Source organism: Stylophora pistillata, chromosome 3 (assembly GCF_964205215.1).
Source record: "Stylophora pistillata chromosome 3, jaStyPist1.2, whole genome shotgun sequence".
NCBI lineage: Eukaryota > Metazoa > Cnidaria > Anthozoa > Scleractinia > Pocilloporidae > Stylophora > Stylophora pistillata.
This window is the reverse complement of record NC_142521.1, coordinates 26,794,475-26,816,676: the sequence shown is the minus strand read 5'-3', so window position 1 is coordinate 26,816,676 and position 22,202 is coordinate 26,794,475. Positions and strand designations below refer to the sequence as shown.

Here is a 22,202-nt window from a genome sequence, read left to right as displayed (position 1 = left end):
TGTTTGCTGATATTGTGATTCTTTGAATTTCAAAATTTAAACTTTTCAATATCCCGTGCTTGATTGTAAACACTGCCAAATGAAAGAAAACCTGGGCTATTCTGCAGTGATTTCAAGTACAAAACTATAGCCCACCATGTCACTTAGAATTAATAAAGTTGAACATGACAGGGGGTGGGAATTCCAATTTTTGCTGCATAACTAGAAGAAACTGACCGCCCTCGAGAATGCTACCGAACGCTATTATGATGATAACTCGGTAATCGTGACAATAACTTCCTTTTTTCAATACCAATCAAATGTTGATGTTGTTATTCAGTTTGGTGATCAAAAACGTGATGAATACTGAGCAGTTTGTCTCCTCTTCTGTGTAGTCGGAGTTTCATTTGGTTATGAGTTTTGAGTTTTGAGTATACCCAAGTGTAAAGGACGATCTTCGTTTTTCAGTCTTAGAGTTTTCATCTTCTCTATTTCTCTGCCGTTTGAAATATCAGCACACTGGGGCTGCTGTATCTTTTCAGATAAAACCGAATTTTCATTGTTTGACCTCGTAAACCAAAAAAAACCCGACGAAAACATGTTTAGCTTCATGCTCGCCACTGAGGTTGTTCGGAAAGACCCAAATGAAATCACTAATTAATTCGGATTGCGTTTTTGGGTCCGCGTGATTACCATTGACTCACAATGCGTGATATGTTATGTATGCCACATCATGTGAATAATTATAGGTTCGGCATAGCAATTCAAAGCACCTGTTCCCACAACACCTCGAACTGCATTAATTAAGAGTTGTGGTTTTAACTTCCATGGATGCAATGGCTTTGAAGTTGTAGTAAATTCACCAAGACGCAAAAATATAGACGCCGTGGGAATGAATGAAGGTAAGCATGTAATTTCGATAGTCAAAAGCCAATATTTTTCGTGAAGTTTTTAGCGATTTATTTCCGGCGTTTGATCATGGTTTTGCAGCTAAGTTTAATTGTTAAAAACTTCGGAAATGATGTGTAGTCATATTTTTCTTGCTGGAATATATGAAGCCATAACTGTGAGAGATCTTTCAATAGAGTTGAAGACAAAACGGAGGGATTTACATTCGACCAGAGGGGAAATAAAATTTTGGTAAAACTGTTTTTGATAAGAAACCAGGCGCCGTAAAAAATGTATTAATTCAATTATTTTAATCCGAGTTGCCTTTCCATCTATCACCTTGAAGGATTAGTCTAGCCTTTTTTGTCAAATGTCGCTTCATAGTTCGACAACGTTTGTAGAAATGTCGTTTTGAATTACTTGGATGTATTTCCTTCTGGGGACTGGGAAAACGTATTATTGTGACAGGTAAGTTGTGTCGGTTTTGCCTTTTTTAGATTGACATGTAATGAAAAATCTATTTAGATAATTCAATTTAGAGGTTTCTCTTGTGAACGTCCTGTTTATTGGTCCTTGGATGAGAAACAAACAGCGAAGGCGAAAGGTGGTCCTCTGTCAACAGAGCGTAGATGAAATTTATAAAAAGAATTAGATTTAAAACGAATACCAGGGCCCACATTGCTAGATGAAACGCTATTGAAATCATTCACTCCTCTGAAGTTATTTTAGGTTTCCATTACGTTTTGCTTTTAAGTAAATGAATAAAGGGAAAAGAAAAAAGGTGGTAATCGTAGTGTCAACTTTAAAAGTAGAGTGTTATGAAAAATAGTTATTGCTTCGATCTAGCGTGGTCTTGCGATGCAGTGAATTTCATGCGAAAAATTCTGAATTGACTCCTGTAAAGAACAAGAGACAGGACCGAAAAGATGTATCGACTTTTACGGAATATTTAGTCGCTCTTCTTTCCCTATTTGTTTTATTTTACTTCTGCCTTCTGCTTTTTTGCTAATGTTTTCGACAAACATCGGTCTGTTGAAGACAGCATCTCGGTAAATGTTATGAGACAAAGCATTTCACAGAACAAATATTGTAAAATATGTTTAAGAGGGAACTAAAAAATTATTTATTTGATATTATACTTCAGTCAATCTGGTTTATTATGAAGACAATTATACCGTAGAGCGTAAGGAAGTCATCGGCACTTTTGGCCACGGCCGCAAATTAAAAGTGTGCCTCGCGTTGCGAGCAAGATGGCATGTTCCATATAATTCCGAAGTGAATTTGAAATGGGCCTCGGATTAATAAGTAAACGTGTATATTCTTTTGATTAACAAATTATTGTAATATGCAATTAGTCGACGGAAAATGAAGCAGGGAATTGAATACAGAGTTCAAATTCCAATTACTTGCTAACGAAAATAGGTATCTCCTGATCATAATGGACTCGAAGGAAATTTGAGAGCTGTTAGAATGGGAAAAAAGGGTTGTAATAGGTACTCTTGTGTTTCAGAATGTCAGTGCAACTGCCTTGGCCACCCCGACGCTTCGCGCCCGAAAACATAAATTATGTATACCTCACAAAGTCAGTGAAAGTTGTTAATATTCATACAAAGGTGAAAATCATCAAATGCAAGCTTCACCAAAACGGTTCAATTTAAACAGGGAAAGCCATTATAGGCACAAACAAGGGTGTCGGACAAGACGGAAGTGACAGTTTGAACGTTGTATCAAGCAGGTCGAAGCTTTCCAAAGGCCTTTCACCTGCCTTATACGAAGCCGGGATCTCGTTACATTGTGGCGGTTAGTGGGCTATCCGCGTTTCCCTGCTGCGTGGAGCTTTTTGTTTATATTTTTGGTAATTTTGCATTTTGTGTGCTTTCACAGGAACCTTGATGCAAGAGTAGGGCCTCCAGCGATTTGGTGGACATTCCGTTAACCTGAAAGGTATCTTTAGCGTTCACTGTAATGCCAAGGATAAAAATGTTCAAATCTCTTTTTTGCGTTAGGTTCTTACAAAAACCAAAGGGCTTGGTATTTTTAACGGATTTGGTATTTCTTATTTCAAGTCTCTTGTATGATGAGATGGTGGTATTGACTGATGTATCCATGAGTATTATATACGTCAATTCATAGATCTGAGATAACCTTTCAAGTTACTAGTGCTTTTATTGGCGTCTTCTATTCGAACTGTTGAAAGGAAGGGATGAGTGAAAATTGACCTTCAAAAACTGCATCAGAATTTAATGAAAATGAAAAATAGCTGGAATTACAAACCAGAATCATCCCGAAAATTTTCTGTGAGTTTAATCGTTTGTCGAATCAAATATCCGAGTTGAAATAAGTAGGCCTTACTTCAGAGGTCAGGAAATTAAAAAAATTATGTGCAAATTCTTTTTGTGAAGAGAACACATCTACATTTGGGATTTGGCAAAATTATGATCCGCCGTTATTAGTGGAAGTGGTAAAATGAATACAGATCGCCTGCAAGGTATTTTGTGTAAATAAAGCGAGGACCTGCCATTTTGATTTATTCGTGTTGGATGGAATAAATTACTTGAGTTCAATTTATGTTGACTGTTAATATTAACGGAACCTAGCGCACATTTGGAAATGGGTAAAGTAAGCCTTAGTTGTCTCTTCTGTAGGACATTTTTAAAAGAAGAAAAATATTATGTCATGTGGGGTACAAAATATTCAAACTAGAGTCGAAATTGGGCGATTTTCTCAAGGTTTGTTCACCAATATCATGCGGTAATGAATGTGTGTTTCTTATGGCTAATGAAAGGTTTCAAAGCGTCGTTAGGTTGGGATAATAGATTGACTTTAATTCTGAATATTCAACAGTAAGAGAATTTTCGTTCTTTATATGGGAGTCTGTCTGAAAAGTTTGTTCGACAGTAAGGCTTCCAAGACTGATACAGAATTCCCAAATTAGACTTGTTCCTCACTATTTGACTACTGTGGCTGCGTTTCCCCGTAAATAAACGTAAAATAGTGAAAGTACTCTCCAAACATTTGTAATGATAAATTTATGGGTTTCCTCATTGTTTCTAACATATTTTACGGCTTCGGAGCGTTAATTGCTTCATTTTAATATGAAGTGTAAAGAAATATAATTTCGAATGTAATACCGTAAAGGTGATAAAATATACTCGTGAGAGGGCTGTTTGACAACAACTTTGAAAATCAACTGTAGGTTTTCCACCAGGCACTTTCTTCATCTAGCCGTTATCAACATTTCGCTTCGTAGCTCTTTTGTTGATAGTGAAAGGGAACCCGAAACTTCCTTTTGAAGATGTATTGACCCCTCACGATAATTACGGATGGCTGCGAAAATTTATAACGTCTTATTACCAACAACTCACGCAATCTTATCAGATGAGTTCCTCGCTTTCATGATTGAGATCTGTTTCTGATGGATATTTAGGTCCATCCTGCATTTAATGCTATTGCCCGGGTTTAGATTTTTATTTTTGATCATCTGCGTTTTTGAACTTTTACGGTGCTAAGATAAGGAAAAAAATATGTCGTTTCAGTTCCCTAAAGCAAAAATAAAAATAAAACTTCCTGCGGATGTCGCTTCGAGAGTTTACTGGCACGCTTGAAATTACCAACCATGGACAGGGAAGAGTTTTAAAATACCGTCAATCGTGTAAACTTGTGGGTTGAAATCAACTTTTGTTTAGATGAAATTCGCTTTTGCTAATAATAGATCTTAATAATGTACATCTTAAATTGTACTTTATTATCGAAAAAGTACAGCACTCCCAACGAAATGCTAAGTCTTCATTAATCTTTGCAAAGTCAGTGATTCTGATTTTACCCGTGTTCAATCTTTCCTATCTCGGCGACCAGCCTGTCCTTCTATGTCTTAGTGTCGCATGCTTATTGGAAATCAATTCGGTTAATGGAATATAAAGAGCCCTTGTAAAACGGTTCTTCCAGCATTTCGTTAAGGTCTCTGCTTCTCGAGAGTTTTTTGGTCCGTGCATATTCATCAATGTGAGAACTTTAGGGGTCCATCTTTTTCTACTAAAAAGAATGATGAGATCAAGATCATTTAATTTCTTTTTTCTTTTTCTAAACAAACATTATTTGACAAAACAAGATATCCATGTTGTTCTTTTGCTCTCGTATTAGAACCATAACAATTAATCCAAAATTTAAAACATCGAAATGACATACGATTATTTTCTTGTTCAACTATGAATATTGCATCTCCCGTTATCTTTAGCGGTTGAAGCTTCGCGAGAAATGATAAATGAAACAATTGAATTTGTTGAGCCACAGCTTTGTTTACATAATTTCAGAATAACAAAGATCAAACGCCAACGAAAGTCGCTCTTAATGGGTAAAATCTGTAGTTCTACTTTGTAAGATCAATACAAGTCATTTCATGATAAATATTTTTTTAGAATTGATTACGTGGCAGAGGTTTAAAACAACTATCGATTGATCGAAGCATATATAGAGAGCAAAATAGTTTGACTTACTGTATTTTAACTTTCATTGGAAGGTAAAACAACACAGGCGCTGTGGCAAAACCTGAAAACAACCCCGGTGGCATGAAATGTCACTGAAGAATGGTGACAGGCTGTCATGACGGAGGAGTAGTCCAAGCGAACAAAAGGACTTTGTCAAAATTGTGGAATGCATGCAAGTATGGTGATATAAAAACAGTTGAAAAATTAGCTGTCAAAAGGGTTGGTGCAAACGGAAAAGCTCATGGCATGGCCCTTATTCATATAGCCGCGCGATATGGAAACCCAGATACTGTCAGGTATCTCCTCTCTTTGGGCGCTAATGCCCATTCAGTGGACGAAGAAGGTTGGACTGCTCTACACTGGGCAAGCGCAGGTGGGCATGTCACTGTAATGCAGCTTCTGTTAGTGGATGGTATTGACCCCGACGTGAAAACCAATTCCGGCGCTACACCTCTGCATTTAGCTGCCTCCAACGGCCACGAGAAGGCCGTGAACCTTCTCTTGACTTTCGGTGGCAACGGAAACGCATTAGACGGAAATGGAAGGACTGCAATGTTTTTGGCAAGCCGAGGTGGTCATGTCCCTGTCATAGAAGTTCTTCTGAAACATGGAATTAAATCTAACGTCCCACCCAAAAACGGTCCTACACCAGTACACACTGCTGCACGAAACGGTCATTTCAAGGCTGTTGATTTTCTCATTTCCTGTGGAGCAGATATTGATGTCGTGGATAAGGATGGGTGGAACGCACTACACTCTGCCTGCCAAAACGGTCACGTTGAGGTGGTAGAGACGCTGCTAAAAAGTGGTATGGAGGCTGACACTAGAATCCATGGAGGCTGCACTCCTTTGATGATTGCAAGCTGTCATGGGCATCCAGATGTAGTTGATTTTCTTATTTCTAAAGGAGCTGATCCAAACTCCTCTGACAAATGTGGATGGACTGCTTTGCATTTTGCCAGCCTGGGTGGCCACATATCTGTTATTCGAGCGCTGCTCAAAGCAGGAGTTGATGTCAACATTCGCACAGTTCAGGGAACTATTCCAATTCATATTGCAGCACGTTATGGCCAGCCCGAAGTAGTAAAGTATCTCATGCGTAAGGGGGCTGACCTAACAGTTTCTGACAAAGACAACTGGACTATACTTCATTACGCCACTCAAGGTGGTCGCCTTCCCTTCCATGTCATGGAATCAGTTTTAAGTCAAGATCTTGATGTAAATGCCAAATCAGTCTTAGGAATTACTCCGTTACACATTGCAGCTAGGCATGGTCATCTAGAGTACGTAGATTTTCTTTCAATTCAAAATTCAGACCTATTAGCTCGAGACAATCAGGGATGGACTGCTTTGCATCATGCCTGCAAGGGTGGTGAGCTTTCAGTTGTCGAGAAATTGTTTAACAAAGGAATTGACCCAAATGTCAGAACGAATTCTGGGTTGATGCCGATTGGGATTGCAGCATTGCGAGGAAATCATGATTGTATCAAGTATTTACTCTCAAAGGGGGCTGATCTAAATGTTGTGGATAACGAAGGAATGACTGTCCTTCACTTTGCCAGTCAAGGAGGGCAAACGGATTTGATCGAAACTTTATTGAGCTACGGATTGGAGCCAGATGTTGTGGCTGAGAAGGGCCTTGTGCCTATTCATTCCGCAGCATTCAACGGCCACGCTGGTGCCTTAAACCTGCTCGTTTCTAAAGGAGCAAATCTTAAGGCTATTGACGATCAAGGTTGGAGCGCGTTACACTTTGCTTGTCAAAATGGGCATACTATCGCGATAGAAACAATACTTGAGCTTGGCTTGAATCCCAATGAAAAAACAACAGATGGGAGAACACCTCTTAGTATTGCCACGATCCACGATCATCCAGAAGCAGTGAGGTTACTCCTATCCAAAGGAGCTGACGAGCACATCGCTGACAACAACGGCTGGAATGCATTGCACATCGCGAGTTATCATGGTCACGTGACTATTCTTGAACTACTATTGGAACTTGGTGTGGAGGTGGACTGTCAGACGAGTGAAAATCTAACCCCCCTCCTTCTTGCTGCCAAAAACGGACAAACTGAAGTGATAGCTCCATTATTGTCGCATGCGGCTAATGTAGAAGCTTCTGATAACGAAGAAAGGAAGGCACTACATTTAGCAAGCCTCGAGGGTCACGTAAAGATCGTGGAAATCCTAATAGAAACTGGACTGGATCCGAACCAGAAAACACAACAGGGCGTCACCGCTATGCATTGTGCTGGGTTAAAAGGGCATAATGACGTCATTGACAGCTTATTAGAACGGGGTGGTAACATTTATGAAGTTGACAGTGAAGGATGGAATACCCTTCACTACGCTTGTCGTGGAGGCCACAAAAAAGTTATCGAACGAATGAAAAAGCTTGGCATGCAGTTAAACTGCCAAGCGGGAGACGGTTCAGTTCCCCTACATATCGCCTCCCGCTACAGTCACCCGGAGTTAGTGAGTTTCCTACTGACGCATGGAGCTGACACACATGCTGTGGACAAGAATGGATGGAATGCCCTGCATCATTCTGCTACTAAGGACGGGACAGTAGCAGTCGCTGATGCTCTCCTCAAACAAGGAGTAGAGATGATTGTGAAGCGCACTCATGATGGAGACACAGCTCTTGGGATTGCTGAAAAAGAAGGCAACAAAGACGTGCAACAGTTCCTTGACAGCTTCGTGTCTAACCACTTGGGTATTTCAAGTGACGAGGATAGAAAACATGCAAACTACTGCATCATTCTGTGAAAGGGGAGATTCCCTCGCGTATACATGTGAAATCTACTGCAGGGCTACCAATGATAAAAACCAGTTGGACATAATGGAATAGATGTGACTGAAACAGCCAACTAACTGTACTTCAGTTCCGACTGCCAGTTCACTGGCATGGCAAACTATTGTGTACAGAAACGATTTTATTAAGGTTTGTAGGGGAAAACTGATTTAGTATTTTTTTTTGTGTGAACACTGCTGAATGTTTTTTTTTCGGATTTCACTTCGCACAATTTTTAAGTCAGGGATTTCAAATCATGCACGATGAAAGTACGTTGCTGAAAAATGGCGGACTTTACCATAATTGAAAACCCAAGAGCTCAATATCTAATAAAATCGTAATGACCTCACTCTTGCTAGGGCTGGTCACAATGCAGTTAAAGATGCACTGAGGGCTACATTGGTAGTCAACTTAGAAAACAGTGAAATGTTTTCAAATTACGAATAACCTCAAATTCTACCCTTTTTTATTTAGGCACCATAGATCATGAATTTACCTGTCATGGCAAAACTTTGATTATCTTGCTGTGATCTTTTAATTACTTGGAATATTTCCTAAAACTTTGTAAAAGAAATTGGAAAATTTAATCGTGTTTGCAAAGTAACGTAGGTGAAAATGAAAGTAGTGTTTTTTTTTTATTAGATTTGTAAAATGTCGTTCTCTATATAACCAAGAGGGGAGGAGGGTATGAGATTATTCTCGTTAGGTGAAGAACTCAGAAGCTCGGAAAAGGTCGTACATAATTCAATAAGAGTCCTAGGCTCCACAAAACAAGCCACTCCTTGGTCATTTATGTAAATATTCTCATTGATTGAGACTTGGAAAACTGTTTGTCGGTGTTGTTCCGTAGCGAAGACGAACTTCAAAGAAGAACAAAAGCTAGAATTCAAACCCAGTACCAGTCTCACAATGAGTGCAATCTATCAATGATCTGCTTTTTTGATCAAGATACCGTGATGTACATGCAGGGATGGTACATGCACATGAAAAATACTCAATAGCTGTCGTTAGTGATCTCCTAATATCTGTAATCAACTGCACCAAAATCCTCAGGTCTCTTTTGTTTTTCTGATAGATGTAAGAAAGTGTGGTCTGATCAAGAGAACTAATTGAGGGTACTTTAATTTAAAATAGGAGTGCCAGCCTAATAGTCTTATGTATGTGATGTATAACGTACTTGTCAGGAACAATTGGAGAATAAAACCAAGAGGCTTAAACACCTTAGAGGCCTTTTTCCAAAGGTAATCCTTCCCAAGTTTTCTGCGGACTCAGGGTTTCTGGCCACCATAACATGTAATGAGGATCTCGCTTATCGTTTGAATACATTCCTGGAGAGCGAAAGATCCTGCGTAGATTAGATGTGTTAACTCCATCTTCGAAAACCCGAGTGAATTCTAAATAACTTCGGAAGACGTTCTTTGGAGTAAGCCTAAAGGATGCGTTCATTCTCATGGATCAATCCCCCGGTTCTTTTGGTACAGTCTTTATGACCTTTATGACTACTTGTTATGTTTGGAAGATATCCTTCGGAGGAAGGCCAAAAGATATGTTCATTCTTGTGGATTGATCCTCCGTCTCTTGGTACAGACTTTTTGAGTATCACTTATATTAGTAATATGCTCTTAATATAAAGTTTGTTGTACGTAATTTTGAAAGTCTCTCCAAGGCTGTTAAACCTAAGATTATAACATGAGTTCTCCCTGGAGATAGCATTCGACATGATTTGAAAAAGATCCATGATTAATAAAAGGAGTTGTGTTTATGCTATGAGAAAATGGAGATGTTAAGTTATTTACTTAGGACAATCTTTGTTCATGCCGAAATAATTTGATCCCTTCTTTTCCTATTTTCAAATATGAATGAGATCATACTTACTTTGGAGGACATAAATGAAGAGGTTTTCGTCATGGACGATCACGTTCAATGTCCAATTACTTTTCACAGTTGTGTACAGGAACTATCAACATTAAATATAGAAACTGTTTTATGTACCTGAATTTCGCGTTTTCTTCGTGAAGGAAGAAGTTGTAAAACAGAAGAACACAGCTGATTATTACTGTAATTACCTCGAAGGCGATATAAAAGTTGAAACCTGAACATGTTCAATTTTATTCTTTGAGAATTTTTATTGGAATAAACGGAGAAATTTCCGTAACGGGTTGTTCTGTAGTGACTGAAAGAGCCGAGGATGTAGTTTTGGTGATACCTACTTTCCCCCTTTTATTAACTTTTTTTGTTGTTTTATTTTTCATTTGTGTTTTTGAACTTTAAAAGGCATGTGTTTTATAATGGTCATTGCAAGATTATAATCAGCAGTTTCCAAGCTATCGTTTTTTGTATTTGTTTTTTTTAAGTTAGCTCTTTGCCTTAATAATTATTTCACGAGGATGCAAACTGAGGTTGTGATGTCTTGGTTAATAAATACGACTCTTTCTCGATGAATTTTGCTTTTTTTGCTTACTGAACGAAGCTTGTAAATTTTTTCTTTCTCGATGAATTTTGCTTTTTTTGCTTACTGAACGAAGCTTGTAAATTTTTCCGGTCCTCGCTGATTACCTTGTGCACTTTTAAGATTAAAATCTTGGTCTCTTCAGGTCTTCTTTCCCCGGCATTTATTTTTTTGCAAACGAGATGTCTGGGAAGCGAAGCTGTTTTTTCATCGTCGTTTTGTTAAGTTACCTTCCAATCTCTAAAAAATCTAACGTCGATTCAACTATAACCTGCCTCTGTTCTCTGAGATTAAATCTTAAAAAGTTTCGGCGATTTCATGCGAAATGCAGATGCTTGTAATGGTTTGCATGTAATGAATAGCCAAACAAGATTAACCCCTCCTTGCTGAGTAGCCTTTGTTCAGTATCGGGTTCGCACTTAATTGAGTAAAAAAGGTAAGTTAGATCTGCACTGGAACCCAAGCTACCCATTCAGCGGGAGGTTATTTTAGTTTCTGGGGCGTAAAGCAATCAGGAGTATTGTGACTCCTCCCCCCCACCCCGATGGGATAATCGCATTGTTTATCAGAGGTACCCTCCAAGTACTTTGCCAGCTTTCCTGCCCGTTTGCCCAAACCCATTTATACTCCGGGGTGGAGAGGGGCTCTGTGAGGATAAAATGTTCTGTCCAAGACCACAACACAATGACTCAGCTAAGTCTCGAACCTGGGTGTCTCGAACCGGAGTCAAGCGTGTTAACTGTTTAGCCACAGCGTCTTTATACGGACTCGGATGTCTCCGGACTTCAGACCTGGGGCCCGTTTCTTGAAAGTCCCGGTAACTTAGCGGGCCCGAGGCCATGTTTTAAAATAAAAATTCAAAGGATAGAAAAGTAGGTTCTGGCCTCCAAACCACTCCATTTTGTTTCTTTAGTTGATGGTTTCATTTTGTCATTTTGAGTTACCGGGACTTTCGAGAAACGGGCCCTTGACTAGAAGGGGAAATGTTCATACCTTTATTTTCATGTGAAACCCGGGCCAAGTTTTTGTCATATTGTAGTGGGGCGACATCTAGAAACGATTTCGGTGGCGTCGTTTTTGAAAGAGCTCCTAAGATTTTAGTCCCGTTTGGAATAACCTTTTGCGCAAGAAATTGAAAAAGACATATACTCGCAAAAACTCATACTCGTTTTGCCCACCAGTAACCATGGTGGGACGACTTGAATACCTATTGCATGAAGGTTAAATTGTAATAAAATTGTGAACGTTCATTAAACATGGAAAATGTGCGCTTAGGACGGAGGTGAAGCTATTTGCAATCAGGTGAGACAATATAAGTCGGGAAAGTGAACGCCTTGACTAGGTGAATCTCCAAAATATTCGGTAGCCTTTATCTCCAAATATCTGCTGCATGTTATATTAATCCAGTGTGTTCTTTTCACTACAATAACTCTTTCTGACCGTCAGAATCAGTTTGTTTATTTGCTAGATAAAGCGAAAGCGCCGATATGATTTTTTTTCTGAGCCTCCTATGTGGGTTGTTTAAAATACTTTCATTGAAACTTCTCCTCTTTCAACATGAAAAGTTTCCTTGTCGTCGAAAGATAAATAAATAGTTCGACCCAGGAAAGAGTTTTAACGGTGTTAATCAAGAGTAATCTTGATTAGAAAGAAGCACTTCTTCGAGTTGTTCGGACTCAAGGACGACTGAGTCGTAAAAATGGCGTAGAATCAGCATCGGTCACTATAATTTACATTTCTGTATGAAAGATAATATTCATATTCCTATTGAAATATTTGCATTTCCCCTTTGGCGAGTCCTTTTAAGTTCTTGTGACATGTTATTCCACCTGCTCCTTGGCTGAGGTTGGAGACATTTTCATGTAAGCGTAGCCAAGAGCTGTATGTATCCATTGGAATATTCATCGTCACGGTTCAGTCATATGCTGGCGGCGAATCCATTCTGGAGAAGTTTTTGAAAGCAGTGTCGAGGAGGTAGGGGATTTATTAAGGTTGCAATTTACAATTTGTTATCATAATATTTGGACCTAAGTTGTCAAAAAAAACCTCTGTGTCGGAAAGACTACAATGTTGGTAACATAAGTAAACTGTAACCTTTTTAGAACAATTGCTTTATTTTAAACCAAGATGCGTCAAGACATTCTTAGCATTAGTCAAACTCAGCTGTTTCATGTAAGACAAGCAAATATCGATAGAATAAGACAGTTAATTCTTGAAGGTATCAGACTTACGAAATATATGCTTGATGGTTTTGATGAGACAATGCTCTTGTCAGTCCATTTGTTTACAACTCAGCAAGAAATACCACAAAATACATGTTGTTGGAGAGGCAAAATGGCTCAGTGCGCTGCAACTAAACTGAGAATAATTTCTCAAGTTCAAAGCTTTCACTCTGCCCACACACTGAATTGATTGCCAGGTAGTGTCGTTCTTTAACTCCCTCGCTGAGCGTTGAAAATAGCCAACGGGTTTTCCTTCCACGAGTTGAGTTTTCAGTCTCATTTATTCATTTTTTAAAGTGTTTACAATGTCCTCAGTTAGTTCCAAGATGCAAACACACAGAAAGTAAACAAAAGCTATTATTGTTAACCTATTTAAAGCACAGAGCTAATGGAAATATTAGCATTTAGTTTAATGCAGTGTCGGTTTTTTCAGCTTGTGGATTCATGTAAAATTAACTTCATTTATTTCATCCGAGGCAAAAAATGCCAAATTTTATTGTTGTAGCTTGGAGATGCATTTTTAATTGATAAACGATTCAAATCATGCAAAGATAGGCGACATCGGCGATCATTTTGGTGACCGACATTTTACCGGTGGAGGATTTAGTGCTTTGAACGTCAGTAAAGTAGCGTCTTTCAAATTAAGGCTTTTGACCATACAGAAAGTTGCTTTTGATCTTTTTTTTAAAATATAGAAGAAAATGATGCTTATGCCTTTCTTATATGAGTTTACGTTGTTGAAAAAACTATCGATTGACTCATGAAAATTACGATGCTTATTTGTTATCAACAGTCAAATTGTTCGAAATGCCATCAGGACTACAGGGTGTGGAACAGAACGATGGTGACACTGCAGAACTGTGCATTGAACGCCTGTTAACAAAACTCTCTGAGGTGGAAATTGTATTGGCGGCTCACGAAGGAAGAGCAAACCAGATGAAAAAAGAGCGAGATGCAGCCAACGCAGCCAACGAAAGACTACAGAAAGAAATAACTAAATTAACTAATAATCTTTTGAGAAATAGATGGAGCTCTGCAGTTCAGAATATTGGAATTATCGAAGAACAAGAGAACGGAGACGGGAACTTTGAAGGAGGTATAACAATCACTTTATGATTTTAACTTTCACCTTCCTTGATTGGTTTAAAATGGAGGAATCTTGGCTGTTGAGACACTTAATTTTATGCATCTTGTCTCATAACATTAGAACGTCTTTGCCAGAACTACCGATGTTCAGCTTCTCAAACACAAGTCAAAGAAAGGTCTCGTTTCAGTTGTTTCCGAGTTTCTCGGACTGGATAGAAGCTGCTGCTTTGCGACCCAACCATAGAGAAAGCTATTGGCCACTTTATAACCGAGTTGGAGACTTGGGCGAGTTTCGCGCCGCTATGGTGCTTGGGATCATCACCAGGGACAGATTTGTTATAAAGTCTTGTTCTCCAGTGTTGTCATGTAGAAAGAACATGGATAAAAGCAAATTTTCACTAACGGTTTCTATTTTATTTCCAACATGGCAAACCAGAAGACGAGAATTACGACTTGGCCTTGAACCGAAGGCGCCGAGGCAGTCTCCCTGTGGCCTCCATGCGACGAAGAGGTTCCTTAGATCACCCAAAAGATTTGAGAAAACTGCTTGACCAGCGAAGCAATGAGGTGCTACAACAACGACAGCAATATAGGATCTTTGCAAACAGGTTTAAACAAGAAGTACGCAGGTGCAGCAGGTTGGAGCAAGACACAGAGCGCTTGAAACAACTCCTGGTAGATTTGTTATCCATTCATAACAGATTCCATCGATCGTATGTGTTTCCGTGTAATAATGTTACAGCAGTAGTAATCATCGTATTAATTGCCTTAACTATGATTGGAATAATTGTGTTTAACATAACTGAAATAAGGTTTTCACGGGGCTATGTTCGGTAGCCTGGCGCAGGGTAACGTTTTCAAACCTTTTTCCATATTTTCCATATTTATCTAAAACTGAACAGAAGGAGAAATTGTTTGAAGAATCTCTTGCTCTTTGTCTTTGTAAAATGTCATTGAATTTTCCACGTAGTTTCTGATCACACTTATAATATACAATAGGCCTCAAACAAAGACAGCTTTGAAAAAAATCCCCAGGCTAGAGAGCGATCATCCCCATTAGGTGCACATAAGAATTTACTATTTTTTTTCTTTTAAGCACCTTAAACCAACGGTATGATTCTAAAAGGTTATGTTACATTTTTGACAAGAAGCCACAGCCCACCTTAGTATTTAGAGAAGGTGGTAGTGGGCAAAAAAAAAGGTATGAAGTCATTTTTATCATAATATTCGTGTGATATCCTCAACCTTGCGTAGTAAATAGAGAATGATATGTGGGGGTGCGTATAATATCCCAGTTTCAATGAAAAAGTAAGTTTTTGCACATCAACGGTCGCTTCCCATTTCTTCAGCAATAGATGCTCAGTAAGTGAATCAGTTTTTCTGCGATTACGACTAAATGTAGATGCTATAACATTTAACCGGTAGGGATGTTTTTCGGTCACAAATGAATAATAATTTCGTAAATAACTCAAGAAAATATAACAATGTTTTAAACATTAAGAAATACTCCGATTGTTTTTTCTTCGAAGGTTTAGCGTTTATACAGAGTATTAAAAATCGGTTGTGGACAATAATTGTTGTCTTATCTTATCTTTAGTTTTCATCACTTAAAAAACAGACATGTTTAATTTCTATGGGTAACTCTAGAGATGCATTTATTCTCAGCGAAGGCTCTTTGGGTATGATGTTTTGTCCAACACCAATTTTTCAGCCAATACAACGGCTCCAAACCTGAACTCTACGGCCGCTACATCGACGACTGTATCGGCGCCACCTCCTCTACCAGAGAGGAGCTGACTCAATTCATAACCGCAGTCAATTCTTTTCACCCGGCTCCGAAATATACCTGGGAAATTTCTGACAATTCTTTATCCTTAGAGATATCAAAGTTTCAATGAAGGCAACGGTTTATGCACAAGTGTGTATTACAAACCTACAGACTCGCATAATTAATTGTTGTATTCTTCGTCGCATCCATCTCACGTTAAGAATTCCATTCCCTTTTCTCAGTTTCTAAGACTTCGTCGTTTATGTAGTGATGACTCTGATTTCCACCACAAATCAGAGTCAATGTGCCAGTTTTTCGATAAACGCGGCTACCCTGATTCTGTCGTTCAAGCGAGTTACCACCGCGCCCAACTTATTGATCGACATTCAGCACTACAAACGTCACAAAAGGAAGATTCCGACCGCATTCCATTCACTCTCAAGTTTCACCCTCACAACCACTCAGTTAAATCCATCATTCTTAAGAACTTTAAATTACTCAAAACAATCCAGAGACAATCACTATCTTTTCGCAGCCTCCGTTCATTTCATTCAAACGCGACAAAAACATAGGCAATTTTTTGGTCAGAAGTTCTTTTCAGACTAATGACCAACCAGGCACTTTTAAATGCGCTCGTGCACGATGCAAATCGTGTCCTTTCATTCACAACACTGAGAAAATATCGGGATCCAAACGATCCATTAAGATCACCGATCACTTCACGTGCACCTCCGCCAATGTAATCTATTGCATAACTTGCACTTATTGCAAAATGATTTACCTCGGCGAAACAGGCAGAAGACTAAGTTTCGATTCCGAGAAAACCTTCGCGACGTGGAGAGGAATGACAAGGACACATCGAAACCAGTCGCTAGACATTTTAATTTACCTAATCATTCTAAGCAACACATGGCAATCTGCGGTCTTTCCTTACACTTAGGTAGTACGGAAAGCCGTAAAACTCTTGAAAAAAAGGTCATCTTTCAAACCGGCAGTCTAAATCCCACAGGTATCAACGAACGCTTTTCATTCCACTAATTTATTTGTGTTTTTCTCGTTGCCATGTTCCCACCAATAACGTAGCTCCATTTTCTGCCTTTAAAAGCATACTCAACCCACAATTCCTCTATTCGCTCCGAAGAGGGGCTAACCGAAACGTCAGCTTTTATAATCGTAACGGTGGCCAATTTACCATTTCAACTTTGTTGATATATTCAAATTATTTCTTTGGGTATGAAGTTTCCTTCCAATGTCAGTCAATTCATTCTAAAACGAGGGAGTAACGAGGTCATTTTGGTTTTATCAACTGAGTCGATAATGTAAATTGGCCACAGTCAAGAGTTTCAAAGCTGACGTTTCGAGCGTTAGCCCTTTGTCAGAGCGAAAGGTAGTTTTGGTTTTATCAAACCAAAATTATACTGCTAGTTATGGTTTGATGCCAACATCCGACAGAATAGCCTTCAGCAAACTCAAATCATTTTATTTCTTAGTAGGTATAAAGAACGTTTAAATAATACTAATATAAAGAACGTTTAAATAATACTAATTTGAATTAATCCTCGTCAAATGAAAGAACCCGGAGGTGGGTTTTCCGCTGATCATGACTATGTATCAGTTTCTGGCCCGATTCTCACTCGGTCACAACTGCATGAAATAACCAATTTACAAAGCAGCTCCACAAGGCAAACAAATCAACTCCATAAAACCCCTCTACCGGGGAGGACGGCAATCTTAAACTACTGGTTACTAAGATAAAATGAAATAAAACCCCTGTTATTAGAAATGCAAGCAAAAACACGGCGAAAATACGACAACCACAACAAAATAATTCACAAACTTTGGATTTTTTCTGTGGCAATGGTTTCGTTTTCAATTTATCTGTATCAGATGGGATCATAGGTTTTTCGCTTGGCGCAGCTGGTAAAGTCGTTTGTACTGAGACGGTGTTTGTTGCATCTTCTCCGAGCCTGTGAGTATGCAAGGTGTCAGAGTTAAAGTAGCAGCATTCATGCGCCGATGAATCTGCTAAATTGTCAACTCTCCTCTCAAGATTTTTCTCAGCGATTTCAAGCAACCGCTGGCCTTCGGCCAGTCGACCTATATCTCTATTAACTCCCTCAAATTTTTCCAGCCGGCGATCCATTGCCTGTTTTATTTTTTCGATTTCCTCACTCAAGTTGTCGGAAAATTCAGCGAGAGCATGTACATGCTGGGATATTTGATCGTATCGGTGGGTCTTGTCGTGAACCATCGCGCTATTAGTATCCAGCCTGTTTTTTAAGTCTTTGTTACGCTCGATCAGTCTCACAATCTCGGCTTCTTTCTCAACCAGCAGCTCTTGTAACGCATATACTTGATTCTGCAGTCTGAAGTTGTCGTCTTCGATCTCGTATTTTGACCGCTGCAGTTCTACCCACTTATTTTCAATCTGAAGAAAGCTCAGCCCTGAAAAGAGAAAACAACACAAGTCAATTACCTATAATGATTAAATCTTAGCGTAGGATGCGATAGTAGGATTGTATTCAAAATACTTCTTTCCTTCCCCCCACGGGTCTTTTCCCTTTAAGTGTGTGTGTGTGTGTGTGTGTGTGTGTGTGTGTGTGTGTGAGTGTGTGTGAGTGTGTGTGTGTGTGTGTGAGTGTGTGTGAGTGTGTGTGTGTGTGTGTGTGTGTGTGTGTGTGTGTGTGTGTGTGTGTGAGGGGTGGAGGAGGGGGAGAGATACATTCAAAGTGTGAGCGCCTTAAGTACGAACTTAGTCTTCGTGCGACTATTTTTTTCTCTGCTCATTTTGTAACTTGGCCAGATCACACTTTATGGAGGTACTGCCTGTCAGTGTTTGAATGAGTAACTTAACCCTTCAAAACTTCACATCAAATAAGCTTAAAACTCGACATTGGAGGCTGCAATTTTGAAAAGATCTCAATAAAGTAGCTGTAAGCGAAATGGCAGAAATTAGAACGAGAGACTCCCAAGACTTTACTACTTTCGATGGTTGTTCGTGCAAAAAATGATTATCTAGTTACGGATGGATTTTTATGTAGCTCATAACTGTTCAAAACTATCCTAACAATATATTGAAAGACAACCAAACAAACAAACAAAAGAACAAACAAAAACAAGAAAAGTGACACTGTCGCATCACAGATAAGCGGCCAGATTTGGAGTCGAAAACTTGAGGCAGTGTCCATGGACGGTCATGGACGAATTGTTCTTACGTTTGAAAACAAATTGCGAAACGTCAAGACGTTGGTTACTTTTTGGATTATGTATCGAGCTGGTTTTGACTCGCGCTAAAAGGAAAAGCGGTCAATAAAAATATTTACAATGGAAATAGTTCTAGTCAGGTTATTTCCCATCGAGAAATCCACGCTCGGCTGACCTTCATTAGTCCAAGTTCCAGTCCACCAGGCAAAAAGAGCGAGTCTGTTCACCAGTCCTCGTACCAACTTACGCGGTAAAGCAAGAATGAAACCAATCACGGACATATCGTTTGTTAATGGTCCTTTAATGAAAGAAAATTGTCATTAGTATCAAGTCAGTGTAAAGGAGGCTAAGTCTGAGGTGGAAAAAAAATCATGCCGTCATTTATTTCTTTCCACTGGCGAAATACAGAGAAATAACCCTCCTTTCTCTTCATGTAGATATCTTTCGAGTAGATTCTGCTTTATCTTTAGCGTATTCGTTTGAGGTGTTCCTATGGAGTAGATTTTGACAAGAAAATATCCACTCGTGTCATCCTGGTAACCTAAGTTTGATTGGCTGCCTTTATTCCTACAGTTAATGATTCCAAAATGCATTTAACTATTATCAAATGGAAAATGGCTGGAAAAGTTTTGTATGTGTCTATCATGATGTTTTGTATGTGTCTATCATGATGTTTTGAATATGCACCCGACTTGAACCTGTTGAAAGATATTTTCTGCGAACCGATTGACCAGTATTTTACTCTTAAAGCTATTTTAGGTAGCCGGCTGTCGTATAATTTCTTCACAAAATTGTGAAAACTTTTCTTTTAAAACTATGGATCGAAAAAAAAAAAAAAAAGAAAAAAACCTATGTTTCTGCTGTTCAGCGACATTGTTACATTTTCCAAGCACGTGCTCATCGTATTTCATCTTCTTTTGTTCGTGATCTTGCAAGCACGCGCATAATTAGTCTGTTGAATTTTGAAATTATGGCGTATCACACTGAAGACCACTAGCATAAAACTCAAATAGAAAGATATTCAGCATTAAACAACGAACTGCGTTTCTGGTTGGGATGGTTTCTATACATGCAGATATTGTCTTCTTCAAAAGAAAGCAATTCCACACCCACATATCATATCATACCTTTCTCGTATTTTCTGCTCTTTACATTTTCTGGATCATCCACGCAGATTCCCCTTTGTAGATTTTTTACCTCGTGTTTCAATAGCCTGTTGTGTGCGACAAACGTGTCCCTCTCCTCCCTTAAGTAATTACATGTGGCTTGTTGTTCTTCCAAGGCTCGCTCCAGTAGATACATCTTCGTCTTCCAAGATGATTCATGCTTGCTGCTATTTTTAACATCATTTTCGGATGTTTCCGAACTGGACTCTCCAGTTTTAGTATCTGCGGTTGCGTTGCCTTCACCATGGTTGTTATCCGCCATGGCGTTATTTTAATGTCACAAGTTCTTTTCCTGTAAAACACTGTAAAAGAAGAATGGTAAAGGTTTGAAAATCAACCTTTCCAATGCATGAAATGTAACAATTGATTAGTTGTTGTCGCAAGAACACGCACGCGCATGAAAACCTGAACGGAAAATACTTGCACGTGCTGTCGTGCAACCTGCATGCTGCTGAAGAAGAATGAGGAGTTCATTCAACCATTATTATTACGTTTATTTTTGAACAAATAAGTTTGTCGTTTCTTCTGTAACAACAGCAAAAATCCCTTCAATTTGTGCTGACTCGTAAGTGGAGATTTCATTGCGCTGGACTCAAGATCTGAGAATTTGGAAAATCACAAATTGAAAATCACCGAGTCTTGCCAGTTGTTATGAACTTTGAACAGAATTTTACTTTGAGTAACTGATACTTGCATCATGTTAGTGTTTGCACTATGACTAAATTTGGTTTTTTTTCGGCTAAATAAGAAGAGGCAATTAGAATCAAAACTTTTTCCTCTTCCAAATATATAATGTTTTCGAAATTTGAAAAGGAACTTTTTTATCGTTTTCAGCACAGTTGAATATTTGAAAACCTTGCTAAACTTATCATATTGATGACGTGAATTACATTATCTAACCAACTTCTCTACGAACTGCCTAGTTATCCACGTATTTGATTATGGTCGCGATAACCAGTGTTAAGACCACTTTCTCACGGTTCACCACGTTTGACATTAACAGCCGGATAGACTTAAAACCACGCTTTAGCAAACGCAAACGGAAAAAAAATCATCTTTTTTTAACACACTTTACATCTAGCCATTTATTAACTCAGAAGAAAAAAAAGTCGGATTCGAAAGGAGAAAAGAAAAAAAATCGGCATTTTACCCCCTTAAAGTGCAAATCATTGAGGGATAAACAGGGAAATTTCCCTCCTCACTGATCGCCAAAAATTGGCTTTCAATCTCCAGCATTGATACGTGACCCAGTCAGTAATACTTCAATTCACTCATTCACTCATATGATTTTCAACGTGGACACCGAGTGTAAAAGATTGCATAACGTCGTTGTTCTGTTGATCTTAGTGGCGTGATTTTCGTAGTGGACTTTTGATTATGGAGGGTAAATCACGTCCAACGGATTATGTTCAGTTCTAACGACGTAAACAGAATTTGTATATTTTTCTCCGTTTGAATGAAAGTACTATTTAAAACTCTTAATAATTTACCAATCATTGGTCTAAACAGTGCTATTCTAAAAAAGAGAGAAAACCATGGCAGCTTAATTATAATCCGCCGATTAAGAAGCGAACAAAGAATTTTGTCTCTTAAGCTAATTTCTCCGTGAATATTTATATCTTTTTTTATTACTGGCACTTTAACTGCAGTCAAACAAAAACCAAGGAGAAATACTCCAAACCTGATATGTGTGAAATTTTTTTGTAACAATTCTCCTCTAAATATTGAAATAAATGGATCTTACCTGAATTACGGATTATTTCGTGAGGTACCGACAGACAGTTCAAATAGTTCTATAATGGCTGGTGATCAGCAGAGTAATAAGCTTAAAACACCATGCTTCCTAATTCCTATGTGCACGCGATCACCACGTGACTCTTGTGCGCGGTCCATGAGTGATTCTTCTCCTCACTTTGACATGGGGACCCGTGGTCAGTCAAAGATCTTCAAACGCTCGTTTTTTAGTCTAAACTGTAAATCATTTCCACAAAATTGCTTTTCTAATTCGATTTTACATCTGAGTGACCTAAAGGATAAAAGTAAATCAATTTTCTATGGGATTTTTTCAACTTTCGTAGTTTGGTTATCAGTGCAACTATTGGTATTTTGTCATCAACCTACGCACAAAAGAGCATAAAAGATTTATGGGAGTCACAATTTTC

The 22,202-nt window shown here is 38.7% G+C and overlaps 3 protein-coding genes across 7 annotated transcripts; 2 read left to right on the top strand and 1 right to left on the bottom strand.

Annotated features, from left to right (window-relative positions):
* The first annotated feature begins 744 nt into the window (after positions 1-744).
* LOC111338955 (uncharacterized) lies at positions 745-10,300 on the top strand. 3 transcript variants are annotated; one of them, XM_022945522.2, is made up of 3 exons: positions 745-881; positions 2,752-2,811; positions 5,384-10,300. In XM_022945522.2, exon 3 carries the CDS (start codon positions 5,451-5,453, stop codon positions 8,118-8,120), a length of 2,670 nt encoding a protein of 889 aa, XP_022801257.1. In that variant the 5' UTR covers positions 745-881; positions 2,752-2,811; positions 5,384-5,450; the 3' UTR covers positions 8,121-10,300. The 3 variants fall into 3 exon arrangements, with proteins under 3 accessions (XP_022801257.1, XP_088610145.1, XP_022801258.1); XM_088754019.1 differs by lacking the exon at positions 745-881 and adding an exon at positions 1,024-1,335; XM_022945523.2 differs by lacking the exon at positions 745-881 and adding an exon at positions 1,397-2,667.
* A 2,128-nt stretch (positions 10,301-12,428) lies between these two features.
* LOC111338958 (uncharacterized) lies at positions 12,429-15,476 on the top strand. Of its 2 annotated transcripts, none has more exons than XM_022945526.2 (3): positions 12,429-12,568; positions 13,610-13,912; positions 14,339-15,476. In XM_022945526.2, exons 2-3 carry the CDS (start codon positions 13,624-13,626, stop codon positions 14,737-14,739), a joined length of 690 nt encoding a protein of 229 aa, XP_022801261.1. In that variant the 5' UTR covers positions 12,429-12,568; positions 13,610-13,623; the 3' UTR covers positions 14,740-15,476. The 2 variants fall into 2 exon arrangements, with proteins under 2 accessions (XP_022801261.1, XP_022801262.1); XM_022945527.2 differs by lacking the exon at positions 12,429-12,568 and adding an exon at positions 13,306-13,433.
* A 1,653-nt stretch (positions 15,477-17,129) lies between these two features.
* LOC111338956 (uncharacterized) lies at positions 17,130-21,886 on the bottom strand. Of its 2 annotated transcripts, XM_022945525.2 has the most exons (4): positions 21,785-21,886; positions 20,002-20,342; positions 19,050-19,172; positions 17,130-18,115 (listed from the first exon to the last, which is right to left on the bottom strand). In XM_022945525.2, the coding sequence occupies exons 2-4, from the start codon at positions 20,300-20,302 to the stop codon at positions 17,301-17,303; spliced, it is 1,239 nt and encodes a 412-aa protein (XP_022801260.2). In that variant the 5' UTR covers positions 20,303-20,342; positions 21,785-21,886; the 3' UTR covers positions 17,130-17,300. The 2 variants fall into 2 exon arrangements, with proteins under 2 accessions (XP_022801260.2, XP_088611196.1); XM_088755070.1 differs by lacking the exon at positions 21,785-21,886 and having other exon boundaries at positions 20,002-20,401.
* Positions 21,887-22,202: the final 316 nt, after the last annotated feature.

Coding starts and splice junctions, on each gene's coding strand:
- LOC111338956 (XM_022945525.2), bottom strand. CDS start 20,302: ATGGCGGATAACAACCATGGTGAAGGCAACGCAACCGCAGATACTAAA. Junction 19,173..20,001: donor GAGCAGAAAATACGAGAAAG/GTATGATATGAT, acceptor CTTTCATTAAAG/GACCATTAACAAACGATATG. Junction 18,116..19,049: donor TGGAACTTGGACTAATGAAG/GTCAGCCGAGCG, acceptor TTCTCTTTTCAG/GGCTGAGCTTTCTTCAGATT.
- LOC111338958 (XM_022945526.2), top strand. CDS start 13,624: ATGCCATCAGGACTACAGGGTGTGGAACAGAACGATGGTGACACTGCA. Junction 13,913..14,338: donor AGACGGGAACTTTGAAGGAG/GTATAACAATCA, acceptor ATGGCAAACCAG/AAGACGAGAATTACGACTTG.
- LOC111338955 (XM_022945522.2), top strand. CDS start 5,451: ATGGTGACAGGCTGTCATGACGGAGGAGTAGTCCAAGCGAACAAAAGG.